General features: G+C 43.3%; 1 protein-coding gene across 1 annotated transcript in view; it reads right to left on the bottom strand.

Moving 5' to 3' along the window:
- Positions 1-135: 135 nt before the first annotated feature.
- Positions 136-23,691, bottom strand: part of ergic1 (endoplasmic reticulum-golgi intermediate compartment 1) — a 42,111-nt gene continuing 18,555 nt past the window's right edge. Inside the window, 10 exon segments of the mRNA XM_084331673.1 lie at positions 136-1,839; positions 4,287-4,409; positions 6,653-6,753; positions 9,674-9,734; positions 9,975-10,072; positions 10,075-10,078; positions 10,635-10,678; positions 10,681-10,758; positions 15,652-15,746; positions 17,927-17,999. Coding sequence (XP_084187799.1) covers positions 1,732-1,839; positions 4,287-4,409; positions 6,653-6,753; positions 9,674-9,734; positions 9,975-10,072; positions 10,075-10,078; positions 10,635-10,678; positions 10,681-10,758; positions 15,652-15,746; positions 17,927-17,999 — 785 coding nt within the window. The 3' untranslated portion in view covers positions 136-1,731.

The raw sequence follows: 23,691 nt of genomic DNA, 5'->3' as shown, positions 1-23,691 counted from the left end.
ATGCCGTGACAAATAAAACTCTTGACTTGACTTGTGCTTCAGGAAGGGAACCTTTTTTGTAGCATATTTTATTTGCCAAGCTTGGGAGAGAAGACGGAATACTTTGTTTAAGACAGAGCTGTAATCTGTATTTATGTCATCTGTATTTAGATAATGAAATGTAATGTAATAATGGAACAATGCAACAGGATTTGTGGTGTCTTATAAACCCATGAGGGTTTATAAAATAATCAATCATAATAGAACCAACTATTAAACTATTACATAAGAGTGGAAATGAATTGCAGTAAGTACAATGTATGAAAACAACAAAAGCAATCTGAAGTTAGGGAATAAAACGACACAGACTCCTTCAGTACCTTTTACTTGTGGAACAGGTAGCGTTACAAAGTCATCCGAGACACACAGAATGACCTCACACCAGAAAGACCAGTTTCAGGAGACGTCTCCTTATCAACGTCCTTATCAAGAGTTGCTATAGTAACGACAGCAGAAAGACAATAATGGCCGAAGGAAGGCGTGTTATGACTGATGACGTGCTGAATAACTACAGTGAACACAAAACACACACACAATGTAAAATATAAACAAACTAAATTGACTTCTCTCGAAGCAAGACCATCGATATCTTTACCATTTAGACGCAATGGCAAACATTTTGATATCAAACTAAAATGTCTTTTTACAATCATTTTTTACCGTTGATTGAAATAAAAATTAAAATTAAACGGGGATATCTAACAGCTAGGATGGAACAGTTGGTATGAGGGGGGAAACAAGGATAAAGATTTATAAAAGTTCTCTGTCCAATGTTTCCGACTGTGGGATACCGTCAATACAGATACATTATAATGTACTTTAAAAAAAATATATATAAAAAAACAAAACAAAAACCGAACATACTGGTTTTAGTGACAGCCACTTCGACACGTTGACATCTGGGAAGAGCATGACGCCGACAATCTCACATGGAATATAAAGGAATAACAAAACTGAGAGACACGGAATATGAATACTTCAGATGATGCAAAGGATGGCAAACTCCCCTTTACATAACGTCCACGTTGGCCGAGACAGCAATATGTGCCTTTCAAGTCAGAGTAGAAAGAAACGGAACAGGCGCATCATGTAATGTGAGCAAAAGTGTTGAAAATCCAGTCTCGTCCACCACGTCTACAATTAGATGAGAAGAGGACGGGTCAGTGTTGCCATGGAAACATTCAGAAATGGCTTCCCCCGCTCGTCACCCGGGAGACGGGTCACGCGGAGTAGCTTCCGCGAGGGGGGGGGGGGGGGGGGGGGGGGCAGGGTGACCCGCCCTCTTCTTATCTCGTCTATATGCCAGTGCACAGGTGTATAAGACAAAATCAAGACATGTTTCCTTCAATTTGAACCCTTCCCGTTTTTTTTTTGCAGTGCCGTTTGGGGAATCATGTCAACGATATAGGACTGCACCCCCCCTCTCTCTCCCCCCCCCCCCCGTCCTTCAGCTCTACGCCGATGACGAGAGGGGAAGGAATAAAGGAGGGAAGGCAACACGACGGGTCACCGGGGGGGGGGGGGGGGGGGGGAGTTTTTTTTTAGTAACAGTGAGACGTAGCAGTGTAGCCCGGTAGCTAGATGTGATCCTTCCTGGTTATTTTGGGTAGAAGAACCCTCCAAGGAGCATCAGATCTGGCTAGCGGGTTATAGGACCCGTGGGGTGGTGGTTATAAATAAAGACAAGTGTCCTCAGGACATCTTTCCTATCTGGATCTTCTTAAAGGCCTCCGAGGCCGTGAATATACAGGAGTCGAAGATGCCGGCTACGGTGAACGTCCCTCCGATGATGGCACAGATCTGGAGACGGGGGAGACACTTTTAGTTTCTATATAATATGCGACAAGGAGCCTTCAGACCATTTTAAAAGGCGCATGTGGGGTATATTCACATACAGATGGAGAATATATGCTATTCAGAGCTTTCTTTAGCAGAACATAGGCTTATTTTACGCTAATGTTTATGAACATTTTGAATGTTAACAGACATTTTACAGCCACACAATACAGCAAAAGTAATTATTAAAAAAAAGGTATATTCATCTGTCATCTAGTGTCAGTATTCATGTATTTCTTCTTGTCGTGTCCACAAGACAGTCAATTACAAGGGCTTGGCTAGATGTGGTTCAACCACAGCTGAACACATTGCTGTCCCTTCTCATTGAACTCTGCCAAGTCCGATGCTGCGCAGGGCTGTTCTATCAGGGGGCGTATCAGGAGGTGCTGCATGGTCTGTGTGTATTCATATCAAGAGCTTGAGTCTATAAACAAGGGAATAAAGAGAATAGCTTTTTTTTGTCATCCTTTTAAGTTTGGATCACTGATCGGGCCTTTAAGTCTGTTATAAGTCTTGAGACGGATGATGTTTTCATAGCTTTATATGAACTAGAAAGACTCTGAATTCATAGTTAAAGATTTTAGGTTAACATCTGCAACGCATTTAAATTTGACTATATGCTGGATGCTGGCCAGGGGGGGGGGGTAACCAAAAAACATATTGCTTTTTCATTTAAGGGACACGACTGAAATGACTTATTTTATGTTTATTATATATATGATTCTATATTGACAATTATTGACAACAATATATATATATCCAACATTTATATGGTGTAAATATTCTGGATTGGGGCTTTAATGTCTTGGTTGAAAGTGAAACCACACTCGACTGTCCATATGATCACAGGCACAAGTTTGAGCTGGAATCCAGAAGAACCAGGCTTTGTCACCTCAACTCCACGATCTTGAGCCCTGAGTCATAATCATACTATAAGTGTGGAGTCATGATGAAACAAGACACTGGAGTCAAGTAAGGGCTGGGCTCAAACTTATTCTCAATATTCATGAATAATAAAGGATATCCTCATAAGGACCGACAGAATTCATGAATAATAAAGAATATCCTCATAAGGAGGGACAGAATTCATGAATAATAAAAGATACTCATAAGGAGGGACAAAATTCATGAATAATAAAGAATATCCTCATAAGGAGGAATGAATGAATGAATGAATGAAAACTTTATTTAACAGATTGCAGAATGGGTACAATACAGTACGGCTCAATACATACAATTGTTAAGGGGATGCAGACCTGAGAAAGACGTTTGTCTTGTTTCCATCAGGGTCCCCCATTTTCAATTCATATAGGTACATAATACAGTGAATAATAAAGAATACCCTCATAAGGAGGCACATAATTCATGAATAATAAAGAGTCATGGTGTTTTTTTATTTTAATAGTGGACAAACCTGAGAGGGGCTTGGTCCCAAGTAGAACACAGGACGATAAACTTAAAAGGACCACTTTTTTTATTGAATACACCTATTTTTTTTAATAAACAAACGTTATGGTGATAAACCATATAATTATATAGAAGAAACCTACTCAAAATCATCTCCTGGTCATTCTAACAAATTAGAAAATGAGAAACACGTTTCTCTCTCTCTCTCTGTCTCAGCAAGCCTACTTCCTTGTTTACCTTTCCGAACTCACCGCTTTCCGTAGCACGTTTCTGATCCTAATACGCGCCTCGATTTATTTGACGAGAGGCGACCAATTTGTTAGGCAGGAGATGAAACGTAACGTCGGTTTATCACCACACCGGTAACGGCCCTTTTAAACTCAAGCCTGAAACAGTCCACCTGGGTATATGTAGTCGTTATTGCTGTGTAAATGTCAGATAATGTGCTGTGAGTAAGTGCTTTTCGCCCTTTTTTCAGAACTACCTCAGCTTTCAATATCTGTTATTGTTTGAACTTACTGTATGTTTTGAGTGTGTATCAAACTGTTATTAGACAAGAAAAACAAAAATCGGAATGGGATTTGTACAGGTTTTTAGTGAAGGAGACACTGCAATTGAACATCAATTTAACTCATCACATGTACATTTTGAACTTGGAACTATTATGCAACTGCAATAAAGTTTGTGAACCCTGGCCTTTTGGATGTATGCTTCTTAGGCTCCTTTTACTCACTTTGTGGTTGACCTTGAAGCAAGTAGAATTGTACTTGTGTTTACTTCCTCAATAACTCCCACAGTTTTTGGATTACCGTAATAAGCCACATATGTGAAGAAAGATCAGCTCCTTGGCTTTCAGACAGCACTGAGCTTTTTTCGATACTCAAAGAGTTACAGTAGACTTTAAAAGAGTTAAAGACTAACGCTTCGACACGCGGTGCAAACCTTTAATGGTAAATGCAACACTAATAACAGGAAAGAAAGAGCTTTTCGTTGTGCAAACTCACTGTAGTGATGAAGCGGTAGAGGGGCTGTCTTCTCTCCGTGTATTTCACCGTGATTGGACTGAGGTCGTATCGGAACCAGATGGCTGGAATGATTCTACCGGTGTGGCTGTAGGCCACGTAATCCTACAGGGGGGGGGGGGGGGGGGGGGGGGGAGACATGTTAAGACATTTACTATATGAGAGGTTTAACGTGTGAACCGAAGAAGTTAGTGGATAGTCGTGTGATTTTGCCGACTACGAAGTTAATGTAACAGATTTTAAAACATTATTGCCCTTTTGAAAAGTGACTGTGTAATCATTAAAAAAAACTTAAATCAATGATAAATTAATATGTTCACGTGATGATGCGATGCCAGAGATGGATTCCTGATTTCCTAGGAAATTGCTCAATAAAAATGACTAATAAAGTAAAAATGTATCCGTTGACTAAGCTGCTGTGACTGGTTAGTCAGCGGATAACCTCAGAGGGGGCGGGGCCCAGTGTGTACTGGTTAGTCAGCGGATCACCTCAGAGGGGGCGAGGCCCAGTGTGTACTGGTTAGTCAGCGGATCACCTCAGAGGGGGCGGGGCCCAGTGTGTACTGGTTAGTCAGCAGTCAAAGACTAATGACTTCTCCTTAATGAAGATCCCCACTGAAGACCGGTATTAAAGCTAGGCCTAGGCTTAATCAACATCCATGCAACTGGCCTAACATCCATCATGTTCATAAATGTCCACACATACACGTGACATTTATACTACAACATTTATACTGAAGTCCTAATAGTGATGAGTACATAGGCCGTAGGTGAAACTTCAGGATTTATTTGAGATCTTAATACATTTATAATGTTGTCTTCTTGTTATCAGCTGACTGGACTGAGTTATTATTATTGTAGAACACCTCCCCTGGTGCTGGTCCTACACCCTGTGGACCCGCTTGACCACAGTTAGGGCCCTCATTACAATTACGACAACTTATTTATCTAATCATATATATTTATTATTATTACAATCATTATAACTATTGATATTATTATTTATCCAATTCATTTATTATTTTCTTTACTTGTTTTGTTTGACCCATCCACCTGCCTCTGTACATATTCTGATGTAACACAACTACGTTTGTGTGTGTAGGCATGAGTGTGTGTGTGTTATTATGTATTACATCATCCGTGTGGATGTATATGGGTGTGTGTGGTAGTGTGTGTGTGTGCGCGCGTGTGTGTATGTACTGTATATGTGTATGTCAGTCAGGGGGATTCTAGGAAGCAGATTTATGGTTTGTTGACATCCAGAACCTTTTCCAGTCTTGTAAGGCATTCACTTCCGGTTGAGTGGAGAATTTCAAAGAGCGCCATGGCAACACATGCGACTACCATATGTCGGGACATGGTGACGTTTCCCTTAATAGTATGTGGACATCAACAACATGCAGCACAGGGCATTATGGATAACAAGAAGTACTGTGATATATCACTACATTAATACAACAACACGCAGCACAGGGTCTTATGGATAACACGAAGTACTGTGATACATTAGTACACGATCATACCAACGTGTTAGGTATGGGAAATAACATGTTGGGATAATAGAATTGAGCTTCATATATTGGATTTCGGGTTGTGTGACGCAGCATCAAGAAGCTGAAACTTCCCACTGGCATTAAATTTATATATTTCAGAAATAATTTTGTGGGCGGCTAAGTGGCGCAGTGGGCAAGGCGCTCGCCACTAACGCAGGAGATGCTGGGTTCGAGCCCAGCTCTCGCCGTTGCTTCCGGCTTGGCTGGTCGTTCACACTAATACAATTGGCAGTATTAGGGGGTGGGAAAGCCGGTGGGTGGGGATCGGACGTTGTGGACAGCGATTCCTACAGGTCGGTTGGTGCGCCTGTACAGCAGAATCAGGAAGTATCGGGGGGCAGCGTGAGCCTCCCACGTGCTACTCCTCGCCGCTGAGAGATCGCGCTGTGCAGGTGAAAAGATGCGACGGCTGCCTCCTCGTGTATCGGAGGGGACACGTGATGCAAGGCTTGGTCCACACTGCAGCCGACCAGTGGGAGGCATGGTCTAGCAACGTTTGAGACAGGAGAGGGAAGAATTGGACAATACGAAATTGGGATGGGAGAAAAATTGAAAAATGGGGAGAAAAAGTAGATAAAAAATAATAATAATAATTTTGTGAGAAATCGGAATTATATTTGTATATTCGACAGAATTGCGTATTGTGATTTGTCAAAATAAAAACCACACACACACACAACACAACAACACAGGTAGACTGTAAACAATAGATATCAATATATTGCCCAGCCGTGACACTGTGTGGTGAAACCAGGAGGTGGGAACGGAGAGCCGGACTGGGGAAGGCCACGGTACCTTGTTGGCCACGGTGTACTGGTAGGAGAACCTCTGCCTGCCTGCTAGATCTTCATACACAGTCGGTACGATCTTCAGTATGTAGTCGTGTGAAGCTAGAGCTGTGAGGGGAAGCAGACATTTGGAAAAGATCACGATCACTTCACTTGCCAAGTAACAATGAAACGCACAGACGTTAGTTTGCCTCGTGACATGTGGTGGAGAAACACAGATACTTTACAGATGTCCACAGTGCACGGTACAAAGACAATACAAGCTCATGGGACAGTGGGAGACGTACGAGAAGTAGGCTGTACGTTCCACCCTATGTCCCACTACATGGGGTGATGGGGACTCGACTCAGGCTCTTTTTTGGTGACTCGGACTTGGACTCGAACTCGACATTTAGTGACTCAACTACAACACTGATACACACGCTGCATAAACATCTTTCAATATCCACCCTAAAACAGAGTTTACATTGTGCTATTCCAATGATCTTGGACATTTAAGTTGTTATCTAATGGTATAAACATAAACGACAGTCTTTCTAATCTGGAAAGCGGAGCATCAAGACCGAAAGTGTCACATTTTGGAGTTGGTCCATTGACGATGAATTTTTGTGTCCGACATGGGTTCATACAATTTTAGTTTCAGCTAATACGTACAAATTAGATACATTTAAATATAGGGCTGGGTTAAAAAAAAATATATATACATATAAATATATATATATGCTGTATTGTGTTGACTGCTGTAGTGTGTTAATACATTTTTAATAATGCACCAAGTTAGAGGGTTCCTTGTACAATTTACAGCATTAGTTCTCTGAGAATCTCTTTCATATCCAAGAACAATTGGTATCTGAAATATCGCTAACCTAAATCGAATCAGGACCTTGTGAATCGGATTGGAATTGATACGGGACATCAGTGGAGACACCCAGTCCTGTTTAGATGTGGGGCTTACGGCTCCGAGTTAAAATCCCCATGGCTACCGTCAGTGTCCTGGGAGCGGGTCCACTATTCACCGTCTAGGAAGCAGCTCCCTGATTTTTCACTAGATATTTCACTAGAATCTGGTTTCACTGGTATTCTGTTCCCATTAGGAGAGAGTCTTGCTGGTATTCCACTACACTGAACTGATACAAATGTGCAATACTGTTACTATGTCACTCTTGCCTATTTTAGCATTAAAAAATTTCTTGATATTTTACTTGTAGTTAAGTCTATATTTTGTGAGGAGGGACTAGCGAAGTCTATATTTTGTTGAGGAGGGACTAGCGAAGTAAGGTTTTCATTGTACAGTGTAACCGTCTGTTTAACTGTGTATCATGACAAATGAGTATCTTGAATCTCGTCTACACAAATTGAAACTGAGCTGCAAAGAATTAAAATAATAATAATAATAATAATAATAATAATAATAATAATAATAATAATAATTACACAGAATTATATATTTAGGGTGGATTTTCCCTTTGGTTTCCCAATGTGGATGTAGCCCTAGGAGGAAAGCGTGAGTCCAGCCGTGCCTTAGACCAGCCTAACATGAGTCACTCACAATAGTAAAAGAAACTACTAGCGAGGGTTAAATTCTGAGCGTCACAGAAATAATTGTCGAGGCTGTTAAAAGTGACATAGTTTGGTCTCGATGTCCTAAAATGGGTACAGTTGTGACCACTGATGCAACTCGCTGAAACACTTCGATTCGAGGAGCAACGTCAGCCGCTCTGAGTCAAGTTTCCATCCGACTTGGGTTTGACACCACTAGCGGTCTCATCTTCACACCATCTCCTGTCCGCAAAGCGACGCAAGTCACCTCACTGTGGTGTGAAAGGAGATGGAGAGATGATAAGAGAAGAAAAGAGACATACGGGAATATGAGGAATGGGGAAATATTATTTTGATACGGGAAACGTTTCAACCCGATAACGTCTATATCCAGGGTTTCTGAACAACTTCAATTTACGTCTTTTTAAGACCGCTTTGAATAGAATTGAATACCTATTTCACGGGGCATATTGGCAAAAAAAGTACAAGGGAAAATTACTATGAAAGAAGTAATTCCATACAAACTGTTGGGGGGGAACTGATAGGCTATTACCATACAGCTAACTTTGCAGCCTGGACATTTCACCACAAACACATTTAAACATGACACAGAGACGTAATCGCAACACAGAAGTAACTTCCTAATCCAATACATTTTTAGACCCATCAAAATCACATTTAAGACCTTTTTAAAGACATTCTAAGGCCTGAAATTCTGCTCATCACATTTAACCCTTTCACTGCTGCACTACCAAACGGTTAACACGTTCACTGCGACAATACACAGAAGGTTAACCCCTTCACTGCCACACTACAGCAGGTTAACCCTTTCACTGCCACACTACAGAAGGTTAACCCTTTACTATCACACTACCGACGGTAACTGTATGTTACTGTAAAAATTTACCGATTGTGATATGATGTCGTTAATGAGACGATGAGCTGTATGTGTGTGTCACTGGAATTTCCCCAAATGGGATCAATAAAGGAATATCTTATCTTATCTTAACCGTGTGATAGTAAAGGGTTAACCTTCTGTAGTGTAACCGTGTAGGGTAACCGCCGGTAGTGTGATAGTAAAGGGTTAACCTTCTGTAGTGTAACCGCGTAGGGTAACCGCCGGTAGTGTGATAGTAAAGGGTTAACCTTCTGTAGTGTAACCGCGTAGTGTAACCGCGTAGGGTAACCGCCGGACGGTAGTGTGATAGTAAAGGGTTAACCTGCTGTAGTGTGGCAGTGAAAGGGTTAAGAACCCTGGAAGAAGACCCCGTTTGGGGGTTTAACGTTGCCTGTTCCAGCATGGGGAGGGTGTAATTCCAGTGTGTGCAGATTACCGCTTGGCTTCAGTCTTCGTGGCCTTATCTGGCCTAGAACAGGGTGGACGTGCACGTGGATGTGCACGCTGCTGCTGCTGCTGCTACTGTACACATGTCGACACATCAACCGTCGAGAGATGAAGAGATAATAATAATACGACGCTCATACGTACGATTCGAGGCGAGCTTGTCCGCCCCTCCTAAAGCGTTGAAGGCCCCTTGGACATTTTGTACCTGCGTGAGAACAAGCGGAGAGAGAGAGAGGCCAGTGAGATCTTTAACAGAGCTTGTAATCGTATCTACAAACGATGTTCTCATCGGCGTCCTTTACCGGTTGTTTGAGACCAGGATGTCTCTGATCGAATACTATGACTGTGAGTGTGTGCGTGCGTCGTGCGTGCGTGCGTGCGTGTGCACGGAATAGGGGTTGATAAGATCGTAGACAGGAAGTCAGGAAGTGAGTTAAGTCCTGACCTGGAGCCTCTCTCCAAAGGCCAGCTTGTGGATGGTATGGGTCATGTCAGGATTCTGGGGCTGCGCCGTGGCGCTGTGTGTCGACACGTGGAAGTTCCTGGTACCTGAGGACAGACAGACAGACAGACATCAGTGGGTCGCTGTCACCCCCCCCCCGGAGTCCTTCCAACACATTCAGTTCGCTAATGACCCTGCTGGAACACAAAGTCGTTTGGAAAGTAGAAGGTTGTCGCCTTGGCGATGCTGAAGCACATAACCACCTGACACAGTCCAACGCGTTTACCATTAGCCCCCCCCCCCCCCCCCCCCTTGCTCGGAGCACGCTCCTCCGTTTTAAAGCCACTGGGTTCAGACGGGGAGGAATACGTAGGACAGCCTTGTGCCTCTCGCGCCGGTGTCTGGGGCCCGATGAGCGGCACGTCCTCCACGAGGACCACATTATGTGAGCCGTCGTCATAATGCAATTACCGAGCACACAAAGGAGACTTTGGCCTCTTTCCCAGAGAGAGCACAGTATGTGCCTGTGGTGAGACGGGCGCTTCTTTTACGCCGTGAGCCGTCCTACGGTCCAAGAATAAATAAATAAATAAAAAAGGAAAAACAAAAAAAGAGAAACAACGAACGGCGCGGATGTCCCGGATCACGGCGACGCCCCCTCACCTTGTTGATGGTGAACTCGCCCTCGAAGCGACAGCCGTAGCCCTGTTGAGCGGGACCTTCATGGAGTTGTCTATGTGGCCCACCTCGTGTCGACCCATCTCATCTTGGATGTCCAAACCCACCACTGACCACACGGCAAGCAGAGGTGGGCGAGAGGGGCGGGGGGAAGGGAAGGAGAGGTGGGATGAGGGGGTGGGGGGGGGGGGGGGGGGAGGGGAGGGCGGAAGAACATGTAGCAAGGTGGTCATATCGTCTGCTCAACCCACACTTTTCTCAGTACATCGACAAAACAGACAAAAACAAGCACTTTATTTATCACACAGAAAGAAACACTGGGGGTGGGGGGAGGGGGTCCGTTTTGTTCTTAACCTAAGCAGCGTCGCCCCAGCCGAGTGCCTCCTGGGTAGAAAGCCGCTGACTTGCCTCAGCAGCCTACCTGTCCTGCGTATCCATCAGTCACGCTCTGTCCTGTCTGGCTTTTTCATCAACCCCCCTCCCCTCCCCCTCCCCCTCCCCGGTCCTCTTTGCCGCAGTGGGAGCCTATTTCGGGAGCCCACCCCTGTGTTTGTGTAGCGGATCGGAGAGGGGGTGGGGGGGAGGGGGATGTGTGTCTGGTGGACGTCTGGCGGACCCTGCCAAAATGCTGCCCGTCTGACCTTTGACATTCGAGACGGCAAGTTCGAAACACGCTCAAAATACCAGCATGCTGCAGATGTGCTAAGCGGCTCACAGTCGAGTCCACCGCGGACGGTTCTCCTTTTTTAAGGGCATTTAACGTGTGCCGTAAACCCCCGTCCGTGTAATCTGGATCTGGTGGAGGGGGGGGGGTGAAAGGCATGGTTTTCTTTGGCCTTTCCATGAAGTCACACAGAGGCGTCCCGGGGATCTCTAAAGGTCACCGGAGGGAGGCCCGTGTCTAACTCTGGAACAGCCCCATGCGGGAGAAACCGATACAGAATCAAGAGATGTAAATATAAGCTCCTCACGGTGACATGACGCAGGGTCTTCTCTCTATAGCAAGCCGCTTGAATAACCATAGTTGGATATGAAGAACCATATGAAGTCATTTTTTTTTGTTGTGTGATAGTAAAGGGTTAACCTGTTGTTAAATGACATTATGATCATAGATCCAGTGATGCAAAAAAAATTGCGATTTTAAAATCAAACGTTTTCAAGTATTAACATCACTAACATGTCACAAAAGCATGTAGAATGTATATTATCATCAATACGTTAGTTTAGCAATAGCCATAGGTTAAATGTGTTAAAAGATAGTTTTAAGTTTTCGATTTTCGATCGTCCATTCCAAGCTTGAAACGGAAATGGACATTTTGAACCATGGGAATTGTAGTCTTTTTGGAATTTTAGCGTTGGAATTTTCCCGAACTACACTTCCCGGCAAGTTATATGGGGGTTCAAAGTTCAGAGTTGAATTATGAATTATGTCAATAATGTATGTTATTATTCGCGATAATAAGCCACAAAAGGTAACGTTTTTGACAAATATTGAAACGCAGTTAGTTTCTCCTCCCTATTGTTAGCATGTAGGAACAATTAGATCTGAAATTAGTTTCAAAACGGTTGCACTGTGGGGAAAATAAAAAAAGTACACTAGATTACAGTAGATATCATTATCTGTTCTTATGCACGCCTGGTGATACTAAATCCAAATTGAACTCGGGCATTTGAAAGATACTATATGTATATATATATATATATATAAATGTGCGAATTGGCTATAATAAGGTAATGTATAAGCATCTATTCTATAATAATATTTCAAATTGCATTGGTCCGGATGGGAGAATTCAGTACTGTATCTACAGAACCTTCGGTTTTATCATCTTCCCTTTATTAATTTCCTTCGATTTTTTGTACACATGATCTCAAGAGGGTACTGAACGAGGTCAGTGGCAGTTTTTTAAGTTTGGTCATTATTATCATGGTGTTATTCACCGTCAAAGATGCAAAGAAAAATAATAATTCATATTCTCCTTTGTTTCATCACAATTTAAGCAAGCCTAGTAATAGACACAATATTTCTGACACTGTGAATACATTCCCTGAGGTCCATAGATGTACCTAGATACCAAGAATATGCAAATAGCCCTTGTAGAAGTGGAGCAATATTCCATTTACCTAGGTATATATTTTATGCGGATTTTCACATTGTGTGGAACAGCCTTCTGTCGTGTGGCAGTGAAAGGGTTAACCTTCTGTGTATCGTCGCAGTGAAAGGGTTAACCGTTCGGTAGTGCGGTAGTGAAAGGGTTAAGTACAGCACGAGTATTTGTAGCTGTAGGGATGGGTGAAAATATCATCACAACATTCGGGACATTTCTCGATCGATATACCGGTATATACATCTCCATATCTGCTTAGTTATGGAAAACAACATGAAGTATTCATCGTGCAAGTGCGATGGGAAGTGTGAGAGAAATGTGATTTCTCACTAATCATTTTGTGAGAAATTAAGAAAAATTTGCTTTTTTACAATGATTTAGTAGTGTATCACAATTAATATAAAAGAAAATGTATGCGACTGTAAAATCGATCCAAATCACTTGGGAGTGTGAATCTGATGCATCACCTGAAAAGCATTCAAGATCTACCGTCTTCAACTGTGACACAACATTCCCAACATACCGTCTTTAGACAACAGGGTTCGACACAAAACTGACTTATATGGTTCTTCTGTCTCAAAGCTACACTGTAAAAAATAAATCACGGACAATTCACTGTATTATTTTACAGATTACTTTTGTTTGTCTACTTTAAGTGTAAATGCCATAAAAATACAGTAAATTACCTTTTATCAAAATATTAACCATTAAATAAAGGTTGTAATCTGTAAATGTATTTCATTTTACTGTAATTTGACAGTAAGTATTTGGCAACCATTGATGGCAGACATTTACCTTTTTCTTGCAGCTTTTTTTCTTACAGTGTACGGTGTGTCGGGGAGAGTGTTCCCAAGTTAATACAGTGAGCAGGCGTTGCAGTAGGGCTAGGCTCATATCGCCATCGGACACTTAGAATTAGCACATAATCACAGCTGAACGACGTGCAAACAACAGGTCCACAACAGAATACAACAGAATACAACAGTCCTTTTGTATTGCCGATGCTTTTTTTTGTGTGTGTGTTTCTTGAAGAAGCCTGGCCAGCGCAGAGTGTGGGTTCGAGCAGCGCATGGCATGAGTGAGGTCTGTTTAACACATGTGCCGCAGCTGTGAGCCAGGCCGCCAAAGGATCACACACACTCAACACACACACACACACACACACACCCTCTCTCTCTCTCACACACTCTCTCTCTCCCTCTCTCTCTCACACACACACACCTTAATTTTCTCACAGAATCCTTTATCAGCCGTCATATTTGGAGTGGATGAACTCATTTAAATAGTTTTCCTCTCTCTGCGTGTGTGTGTGTGTGTGTGTGTGTGTGTGTGTGGTTCGTCATTGGGCATAGTTTCTGAGAGGAGTCATAAACCAGTGGAGGGGAATAACCAGTGACAGCTCTCTACCCTGGCATGGCTCATTGGCCACGCCCCCCCCTCTCTGACATCACAGTACTGGAGGCAACCCCCGGCTTCGTTCAGACTGCAGGCGAACCCCATTCTGTTTCTCAAAAAAGAATTAAGAGCGACCGTCCGCACCGTTTATTCGCTAGTGATCGGATCGGATTAGGCCGTCCGGACACCCACGCCGGCCCGTTGCCGCGGTAACGGCGTCGGCGTCAGTAGCCACGTACGGCGGCCGGTGACGCAGGCTTTCCGACGCGGGCGTGTGAGGGACGGAGAGAAGCCCCCCCCCCCCCCCTCCAAAGTGCCGGCAGACAATTTATTCCGGCGTCTGTCGTCCTCCGTGTCCATACCGCTCTGATGCTCAAACCGCTCTGATGCTCAAACCGCTCTGATGCACTTCTGTCACTTTGACGCCGTCGTTGTGTAATAATGACCGACGTCTGAACGGACACTGTGGAAATCCAGTTTGTAATCGCATTTCAAAACGCCTCCAAAATGTGGTTTGGATCCGATGTTTGCAAAATCGCATCTCATGTGGTTTTGTTTTTGCTGTCCAGATTTTCTAAGAATCAATTCTGGGCACAATCTGGATGTGCCAAAAAACTAAAAGCTGATTTGGACTGGCAGTCTGAACAAGGCCTCGGTGTCACGACTGGGATTTGACCCCGTGTTGGGACTAGATCAAACAGATGTATGAAAGTGAGGAGGATTTGAAGCTGGCTTTAACGGGTTGCATGTCATTTTCACGAGATTTCTTTTCAGATGCATTACGTCTCCGGGGTAAGAATGATGTGCTTCAAAAAGGGAAACGGCTTTCATACAGATTAATCTTTGAAGAATAAATCCTTGACTCGTGGGAACAGTAACAATACCGAGCGAAAAACTATGCGCAACTCACAACTCAAACGATGCAACCCTGCTCATTAGCTCAGGCATTCCAGAGTCTACCAATAAATACCGCGAAGCCAAGCAATTGGAGGGATCTCAACAGTTATTTACAGAGCAGAGTCAAGCGAGTCCAAATGAACTAAATAAGATAATAATGTGAAATGAACAAGATTCGTGAAAATGAAATCGAAACGCTGAAACTAAATTCCATGATCAAATTTAAATTCCTATAAGATATGTCCGCGGCGCCGTGTGTGTAATGTTGTCTGGGAGCTGCTGTAAACATCATGGTGAACCGACGACCTCTCCGCCCATGTGGCGTCGTTTGCACCGTCCTGACATCCCATACAAAGCGATGGGGCAGGATAACACGGGTAGGATAACATGACTATCTGATCACACGGCATCACCTCATCGTGAATAACACCAGGGGGAGGGAGGGAGGGAGGGTGTGTGTGTGTGTGTGTGTGTGTGTGTGTGTGTGTGTGTGTGTGTGTGTGTGTGTGTAGGGAGTTTAAGCACATCAAGACAGCAGTACAGAACATCAGAGAGAGAAGACAAGAGCTTCATGTAATAATGTATGTATTATATATACTCACAATCACAGTGTAAGTTTGGCAAAGTGATGTTTAAACTCACTTCTATCTTCCCACCACTGTTCTTATCTGGGTCATCCACATATAGTTCATTTACTCTGTCAACACGAGAGAGAGAGAGAGAGAGAGAGAGAGAGAGAGAGAGAGAGAGAGAGAGAGAGAGAGATAACAGACACAGAGAGAAATACCACAGTGGTTAGATGAAAGCCTCATCTCCTGAAGTTAATACAAAAAAATAATTATAATTTCAAATGTGTCAAAGAGAGGCGGGGGAACATCTGATTACCGAGGCCTTTTCATCTGGAAAACCAATTCAAACACAGTAATTCTCCCCGTTTTTGTTCCTCACGCAGCCCCTGTAATGTGCAGGGGCTCACCTTACCGCCCCGCGATTGCGAGAGTTGTTTGCGCATCTTTGTCAATGCAATTTCCTTCCTCTCAGTCCCTCCGCTAGTCATCCCTTATTTACCCGGCGCGTGGAGAGGCTGACTCATTCGTCCAGGAGACAATATCCTGTGAGAAAATCGACTCCGTTTGGCGGCCTCGCCGCAGGCCAATAGGACACGGTGTAACAAGGGCATTGACATGCATGATTAAGTCCCACCGTGTCACGGATGGCAGACCGTCACGGGTCCTTGGTGCTTTTGACAAAGGGACTCCATTACCTTTAAGGTGACCGTGTTTTTCGACGCAGGATATTACAAGATAATGGTGATAGACCACCGCAACACTTCCGGATTCTGAAATCATGTGAGAGAGAGTGGGGGGAGAAAATGAATGAATGTGTGGATGAGAGCCTTGACATTAAGTGGTTGTAGCTACGGCTGTGTGGGTGCTGGAGACATGATCCAATAGACTTGTATACGCCCGAGTCTCCTGAACACGGAGAGACCAATCCCAAGTCGATCGGCACTTTCTCGGCCGAGCTATAGTCACTTTTCCGCACCTACTACCGAACTCCACATGCGCAGATTGATAAACCTAGATCTCTGGACAATCCAGAGAGACTCCGTGGGCAATCTGCACATGTGTTCGAGAGTAGGTGCGGAAAGGTGACTATAGCTTGGCTGAGAAAGTTCTGATGGACTTGGGATTGGTCTCTCCGTGTTCAGAAGACTCAGGCGTATATACAAGTCTATTGGATCATGTCTCCAGCACCCACACAGCCGTAGCTACAACCACTTAACACATTCCCCGCCGGAAACGGCTTAAGACGGGTTTCAAGTTCATGCGAATTCTGCCAGATCACGGCGTACAACGTTATTCTGATCATATTTCATATTTTCGCCATGGTATTCATATTTCACTCACGGAGGATTGTCTGATGCTGCGGGACTCAGCACAACTCTGCAACTCTTCAATACTGCCACCTGGTGGCTGATCGGCGAGTTGCCAAACCGGATATTCCCTTTGTTGCTCGGTCCGTCCCCTAATTCCGTCCGGCCACTCGTTTATCGTCGCGGGACTCAAGACACACACCGTGGATATGGATTGTTGCCATAACTCAATAATCCACATGATTTGGGCGTATATTAGTATTATACAAACCGGAACTGGATCGCCTCGATCCACATCACATAACTGGGATCTGTTTGCTCCACTCTCATCGCCCAACGCTACGAGGAAGCTGCCGTGAGTTTCAGCGTTTTTCTTTATTATTAACCATACAAACTGCTCTGATCTATATATCACCCATACTACATGAAGCATTTAACGACTATCACGGAATTATAAACGCCCCCCCCCCCCCTCCGTTCACCCGCGCATGATCAGTCATAACGTTTAGGACCATGTACAGTTGAAATTTTAATATAGCGTGGATCGGCAACAAACTGCATTTGATAATCTAATATATGCATTTGTGTCTATATCTCACATTCTGGGAAATACTGCAGAAAACGATAAAAACATATTTATACTCTAGACGGTATTTTCGTATGAATGTGTGAATGAAAAAGTAAAATGTTCCTACATCCTGAACGATAGATAATCGATGTTGAATGGACCATAGTAATGTCAATTTAGCAATACAATTTAAAAAGTTATAGCCCTGCAAAGAAGGTGGACATCTCCATAGACTTAAAGTGGTGGCAGAGATCAAACATTGATGGATATAAGCGTGGCAGAGAAAGTGTTAATGTCAAGGCTCCCATCCACATTCATTCATTTTCTCCCCCCGCTCTCTCTCTCCCATGAGCTCAATGTAACGCGGAAGTGCAGTGGTCTATTGGGAGCTCTTGCGTGGTGGTGGTGGTGGTGTGGTGGTGGTGGTACCTACATCTCAGTTGCTATAAACCCTGTCAGTTCGGACAGGAAGAGGAAGATCATGAAGACACAGCAGAGGATGGAAACTGTGGAGGAGATAGGATCAACGTTAGAGACACAATGTTTTGTTGTTGTTGTTTTATGGTAACACAGTGAATATATGACAGGAAATGGGGACTAGAGAGAGGATGTCATGCGACATAGGTCCTGGGCCAGATACAAAGCAGGACGTTGGGATTACATGAGCCACACGGACACCACAGGGACCCCCTAGAGACAATGTTTGAACCAACTGTTTTGGCCAAACTGTTTATGGTCCCCCCCCCCCCCCCCCCCCTCCTCTTCCTCCTCCTACTCCTCCTCCCCCGGAATGATAACCAAACACACCGGCGTTTCAAGGCATAGTCCACTCCAGACCATTATGAGGCTTCCTGTTCTACCATTTGGGAAAGACTGACCTAAGCTATTGACATCAATGAAATCACAGCAGTCATAAAAAGGTTCATAGCTGTGTTTTACTGGTGGCGTAAAGCCTGCCATTATGCTGCCTTTTAAAGACACTCTAGTAATTATTCTTTAAAGGCCCAATCTGTGATTTTATAAAAAATTAAATAAAGAAATGTACATGTAAATATGGGGTATATATATATATATTTGCATATATTCTTGGAAGGGTTTCCTCTGTAGGAGACCGTTCTTAACCCATCATTAACCCTTTCACTGCCGCACTACCAAAAGGTTAACCCTTTCACGTCGGTAGTGTGATAGTAAAGGGTTAACCTTCTGTAGTGTGGCAGTGAAAGGGTTAAGCAGAATATAGGCCTGTCTTACTCCACCGTTTACACATATTAAACTTTTTTTATGCCACAGAATACAGCAAATACAATTGAAAATGCATATTTACCTGGTAATCTACTGTACATAAACATCTACATTTCAATACCATGCACATTAATGCTTAGGGAAAATCCACCCTAAAACTGAATACACATTGTGCTACTCCAATGATATGTGACAATTAAGTCACAAACATCTATAAACATGAAGACAACCGTCGCCCTAAACTGGAGAGCAGAGCATCAAGACTTGAACTTGTGATGTCATCAAGTGACACGTTTTAAGAACACATCAGGATGCCTCCAAAGTCACGCCCCACTAGGTAGCTAGCAGGCAGCTATGTGTTAGCAGCAGGCCTTTCTGTACACGCGCAACTGTTACGCGCATAACACCACTCATCACTAGAGGGTTTGATAGACAGCTCGCTCCTTCCAATCATTTGACTTGGTCGTCTGTTTGATTGGATGTCGTCGTTTTAGCTCCTGCCCCTTACCGGAACAACAGATCTTTTTTTATTTCTGTGTCAAACGCTTTTTTTAGTACTATCGTTTATTGTCAAGATATAATAAGAAATCTAAAATGTCGGCAAAAATCTGCGGCAGCCTATCAATCCTTTAACGTTGACCCATTATGACAATGAATTAGTCCCCGACCTTGTGAGCTCACCAAATTCTTGCTTGAGCTATTACTGTACATCCAAATGAGTCTCGTGTAAATGTAGGGCTCACAGCTCTGAAGACAGAAGATCTACCCATATTATAACATATAATCCCAGTCAAATCACCATACCATACTAGTGTCCTAGGAGTCGTTCCATTATTCACTGTCTCTTGAGATCATCACGTGTCTCTTTTTTATAGATTTTAATGACAGAAATTAAAAAATTTCCGGGAGGTTAATATAAATTCTCTGCAAATTTTATGCCCATCTATAATTATACTCATTTTATGCCTATGTCTATTTTGTGTCTACATCACTGTTGTGAAGCACTTCTTGTATGAAACGTGCTATACAAATAAAGTGTATTATTATTATTATCATTATTATTTTTTTAAACAATATGTTTATCGTTTTTTTTTTTTTTTTTAAGTTTTACAGCATCAGTTCAACAGTTCAACAACCATACAAAAGGAAATGCTGCCAACTGCCCCCCCTCCCCGAGTTACAGAAAAATAGATACAAAATACCCCCCCCCCCCCTGAAAGAAAAATAAAAATCAATATAAACAAAAAAAAAACTAAAGAAACTCTAGGCCAGACCCCCCCTCCCCTCCCCCAGACTAGGACCTCAACAAATTCATTTTTTTTTTTTACACATTTTGAGAATTTAGTAAACCCAGTTACACCCGTCTAACAGGTGCCCATACTTCTACACCAAACAAATAAATATCTAACGTTACATCTTTTCTCTTCAAAGAGCAACTAATAACATTTACAGTATCATTCATTGCAATATATACCCATCAGAAAGACAAAAGGGAGCTTCAATAATAGCCTACATCGTCAACCTACTATGTAATCTGTTCTAAGTATTGCCTAAACCCAGCCCAGCATTTATCAAAGAGATGTGGTTTTTTCTTAAGATTGAACATTATTTTCTCTGATGCCATGTACGAAGAGATTTCACTAAGCCACATAGACATGGGGGGGATTCAGCACTTTTCCACAGCATGGCAATACACTTGTTCCCTGCAATCATGGCCAATTTAATGATCCGCACCTTGCCTCTCTTATCTGGAGAAATGTCAGACATGTCTCCTAATAATGCTAATTTAGGTGTACATGGGATCTCAAACCCTGTGACCTCTTCGAGAATCTCCCAAATTGAGCCCCAGTAAGGTCTCAGTTTGTTACATTCCCAGAACATGTGGAGCAGGCTACCTGTTTCCGTTGAGCACCTAGGGCAAAGGTCAGAGATAGCATCATTCATCCTGTGAAGTCTTTCCGGCGTAAAATAGGTTCTATGGAGAATGTTAAATTGCATAAAGTTTATGTCGAGTGTTATATGAAAAAGATAGTGCAGACTCAGTGATTCCCATTCATCTTCATCAAAGGTACATTCCAGGTCCCGCTCCCATTTGTTCTTGGCGTTTAGGGGTATAATTTCTGTACTGGTCAGAATTCTATCATATGTTAATGATAGGATGCCTCTAGTGTGAATATTATTATCATTATTACTACTAGTCCTGTCTCTCTGCTGCTCATCTTAAGGAGCCTTGCTCATATTCACGAATTAAAAAAAAACTGAGCCGTACAATATTATAGAGCAGAAATAAGCTCATTTTAGGGGTGGATTTCCCCTGTAATGCCAAGCCACCAGGCGGGCAACCATTACAGCATAGCTCCTTTGAGAAGGGTGAGCTCATACAAAACAGGTTATTTCTGGTTTTCCTGGGCCAAAACTGACACACTTTTCTAACCAACTAAACCAAAAATAGCTCCCACTCACAGGAGAAGCTCCAGTCAGAACCACGCTGGAACCTGCAACAGTAAATAAGCATCATCTTCCAAATGGACCCAAAAGAAGAAAATAAAAGTTTCACCGCAGAACGTCCCCGGGGGCCGTGGGGTTTTCATCGTGACCTTATTCCTAAACATGCCATAACATAATCGCCAAAGGGGTCATATAAAACGCTGTCATGTGTTCGCCGAGATAAATATAGGAGTAACTGATCCGCTGCATCTGTGGTCTATCCGGCGTGAGTGACTGCTGGAGTCCGAAAAGCTCTGCTCTCAGCAGGTGAGGGGCCTTGTTTACGTGGCAACCATCTCCTAGGATCACACGGTCACATGACCCTGCGGTGGCCGACCTGTGGCTCAAACTGGAGGCTGTTCAGGAGGTGATGTTTAACTACAGATTGAGACAACAGGGAGTGTCGCTATATGACACACAGGTCACTAATTTAGCTTCGGTAATTCTTCCCGAGACTCGTCCTGGACAAGGATTACCACAACATCATAATAACGACAAGTTGGAAATATTGACAAAGCAATATGCTTTTACAAAGCCATGCTATGAAGGGGTTAATTTATTTTAAAGATTAAACGATAACATATGAGAGGGAGTCTTATATACAGAGCATTCCGTTACGTCATCGTCGCGGTCGTCTTGGTAGACCAGACAACAGGCGATTGTGATCCAACAACGGATGATACTCATGATGACAACCATGGTCAATGAGTTGTGTTTGTGGCTTTTGCATCATGTTGCATGTATGACACGTCATGAGGATGCTATGAATTGGCAACGGTAAGTTACAGTCATAGAAATGAGTTCCATAGAAATTATTATTATATATTTTTTTTGTATCTCTCTTTCTCCAATTTTTTCTGTTTTCTCCCCGTCCCAATTTAGTCGTTGTGCCAATTCCCCCCCCTCCCCTACCTGGTTGTTGTGCGCATGTTCTCCTACTGGTCGGTACAAGGGAACCCTGAAGTATCCGCACGCTTCCTCCGACACGTGCGGCGACAGCCAGTGGCTCTCTTCTCACCTGGCAGCGAGGGCTCTCATTGGTGAAGTGTAACGCGTGGGAGGTCACGCTGCCTTCCTCAAGTCCTGCCTCCGCTGAGCAAGCGCCCAGACCTGACCTGTAGGCGTCGCTGTCCACAACGCCAGTTTCCCACCCACGACTTCCCTCCCCCTAACCCAGCCAAACGAGTTAGTATAGCGATCAGCCCAAGCCAAGGCAATGCTGACTCCGGGAGTCGAGACCGCAGCCTCTTGCATTGGTGACGAGCGCAATCTCCGCTACGCCATAGAAATTTTATTAAAAAAATGAAATGAGTTCCATAGATCACCAGGGCCAGTGACCATGACCTACTACTTTTATATAACACTTTTAGTACAAAATTATAATTTCAAACATAAGACAAAGACTGAAGGTTTGGGTTTTGATCATCCTATTTGTCCTCCGCGAAAGAAAAATAGTTGTTGAAAACAGGCCTATTTTATTTTATAATTCTATTCTACTTCTATTTTAACTTAGTTTATATTCCATTTTATTCTACCTTTTATTTTTTTCTACCTTAATTGTCTGTCCGTTAATCTCACACCAAACGACCAAATCAAATTCCTTGTATGTGTAAACTACTTGGAAATAAAGACCTTTCTGATTCTGATATGCAAGAGGTTATTGACATGTAGTGAATTAATCAAATATAAAAGCAAAGAGTGCTAGCGGTTAGGGTATTGCTGTTACAGGAACTCCTAATAGGAATGCCTATTTTCCAATCACATTGCGTAGTTTGGAAATAAATGTTGTAAAATGATATTGTGTGTGTGTGTGCGTGTGTGTGTGTGTGTGTGTGCGCGTGCGTGCGGGAACTAACTTATTTTCTTCGGGTTTGGACCTTCAGGGGAATGGATTCCAGCACCGCGGACTAGACAAAGCAAGTGGTGTTGCGTCTCTTTCCATTAGTCATATAAATAACTTTAAAACATAACCCAACTCATCCTCCCTAAAAAGGTCACATGGCTGCACTGACGTTTAATAAATGTCATGCGTGAGTTAGTGGCTCCGAAAGGTTCCACGGTGCTGTGATCCAGGTCAGAAAAGGAGCCTCCTCCTCAAGAGATCCGTGGAAAAACACAAATGATCCGACTGAGTTACTAACTCGTACCAAGGCAGGACCGCCGCAGGACTCAACATGTCAAAGATAAACGGTATTGGATGAAAGTGGAACGTAGCCCTAGAAAAATAACATTAAAAAAAGGTGAGGGGTCAAATATTTGGCCTTTTGGTAAAGAGGGGAAACCAATAAGTGTGTTCTAATACCTAAATGACCCCGGGCCCCCAGGCGGGGGGCTCAAGTGGGCTGTAGACGGGAAGGGTGTTAGCCGTGTACGACAACAATCCCAGCGTCCATTTGCCTTTGGGTGGAATCCGCGCCACACTCATTAACTTAATTCGGTGTCTTCGGGTTTCAAAGGGAAGGTGCCTGC

Source organism: Notolepis coatsorum (genome assembly GCF_963971535.1).
Source record: "Notolepis coatsorum genome assembly, chromosome: 16".
NCBI classification, from domain to species: Eukaryota; Metazoa; Chordata; class Actinopteri; order Aulopiformes; family Paralepididae; genus Notolepis; species Notolepis coatsorum.
The sequence above is the reverse complement of the archived record's forward strand: the minus strand, read 5'-3'. Positions and strand labels throughout refer to the sequence as shown.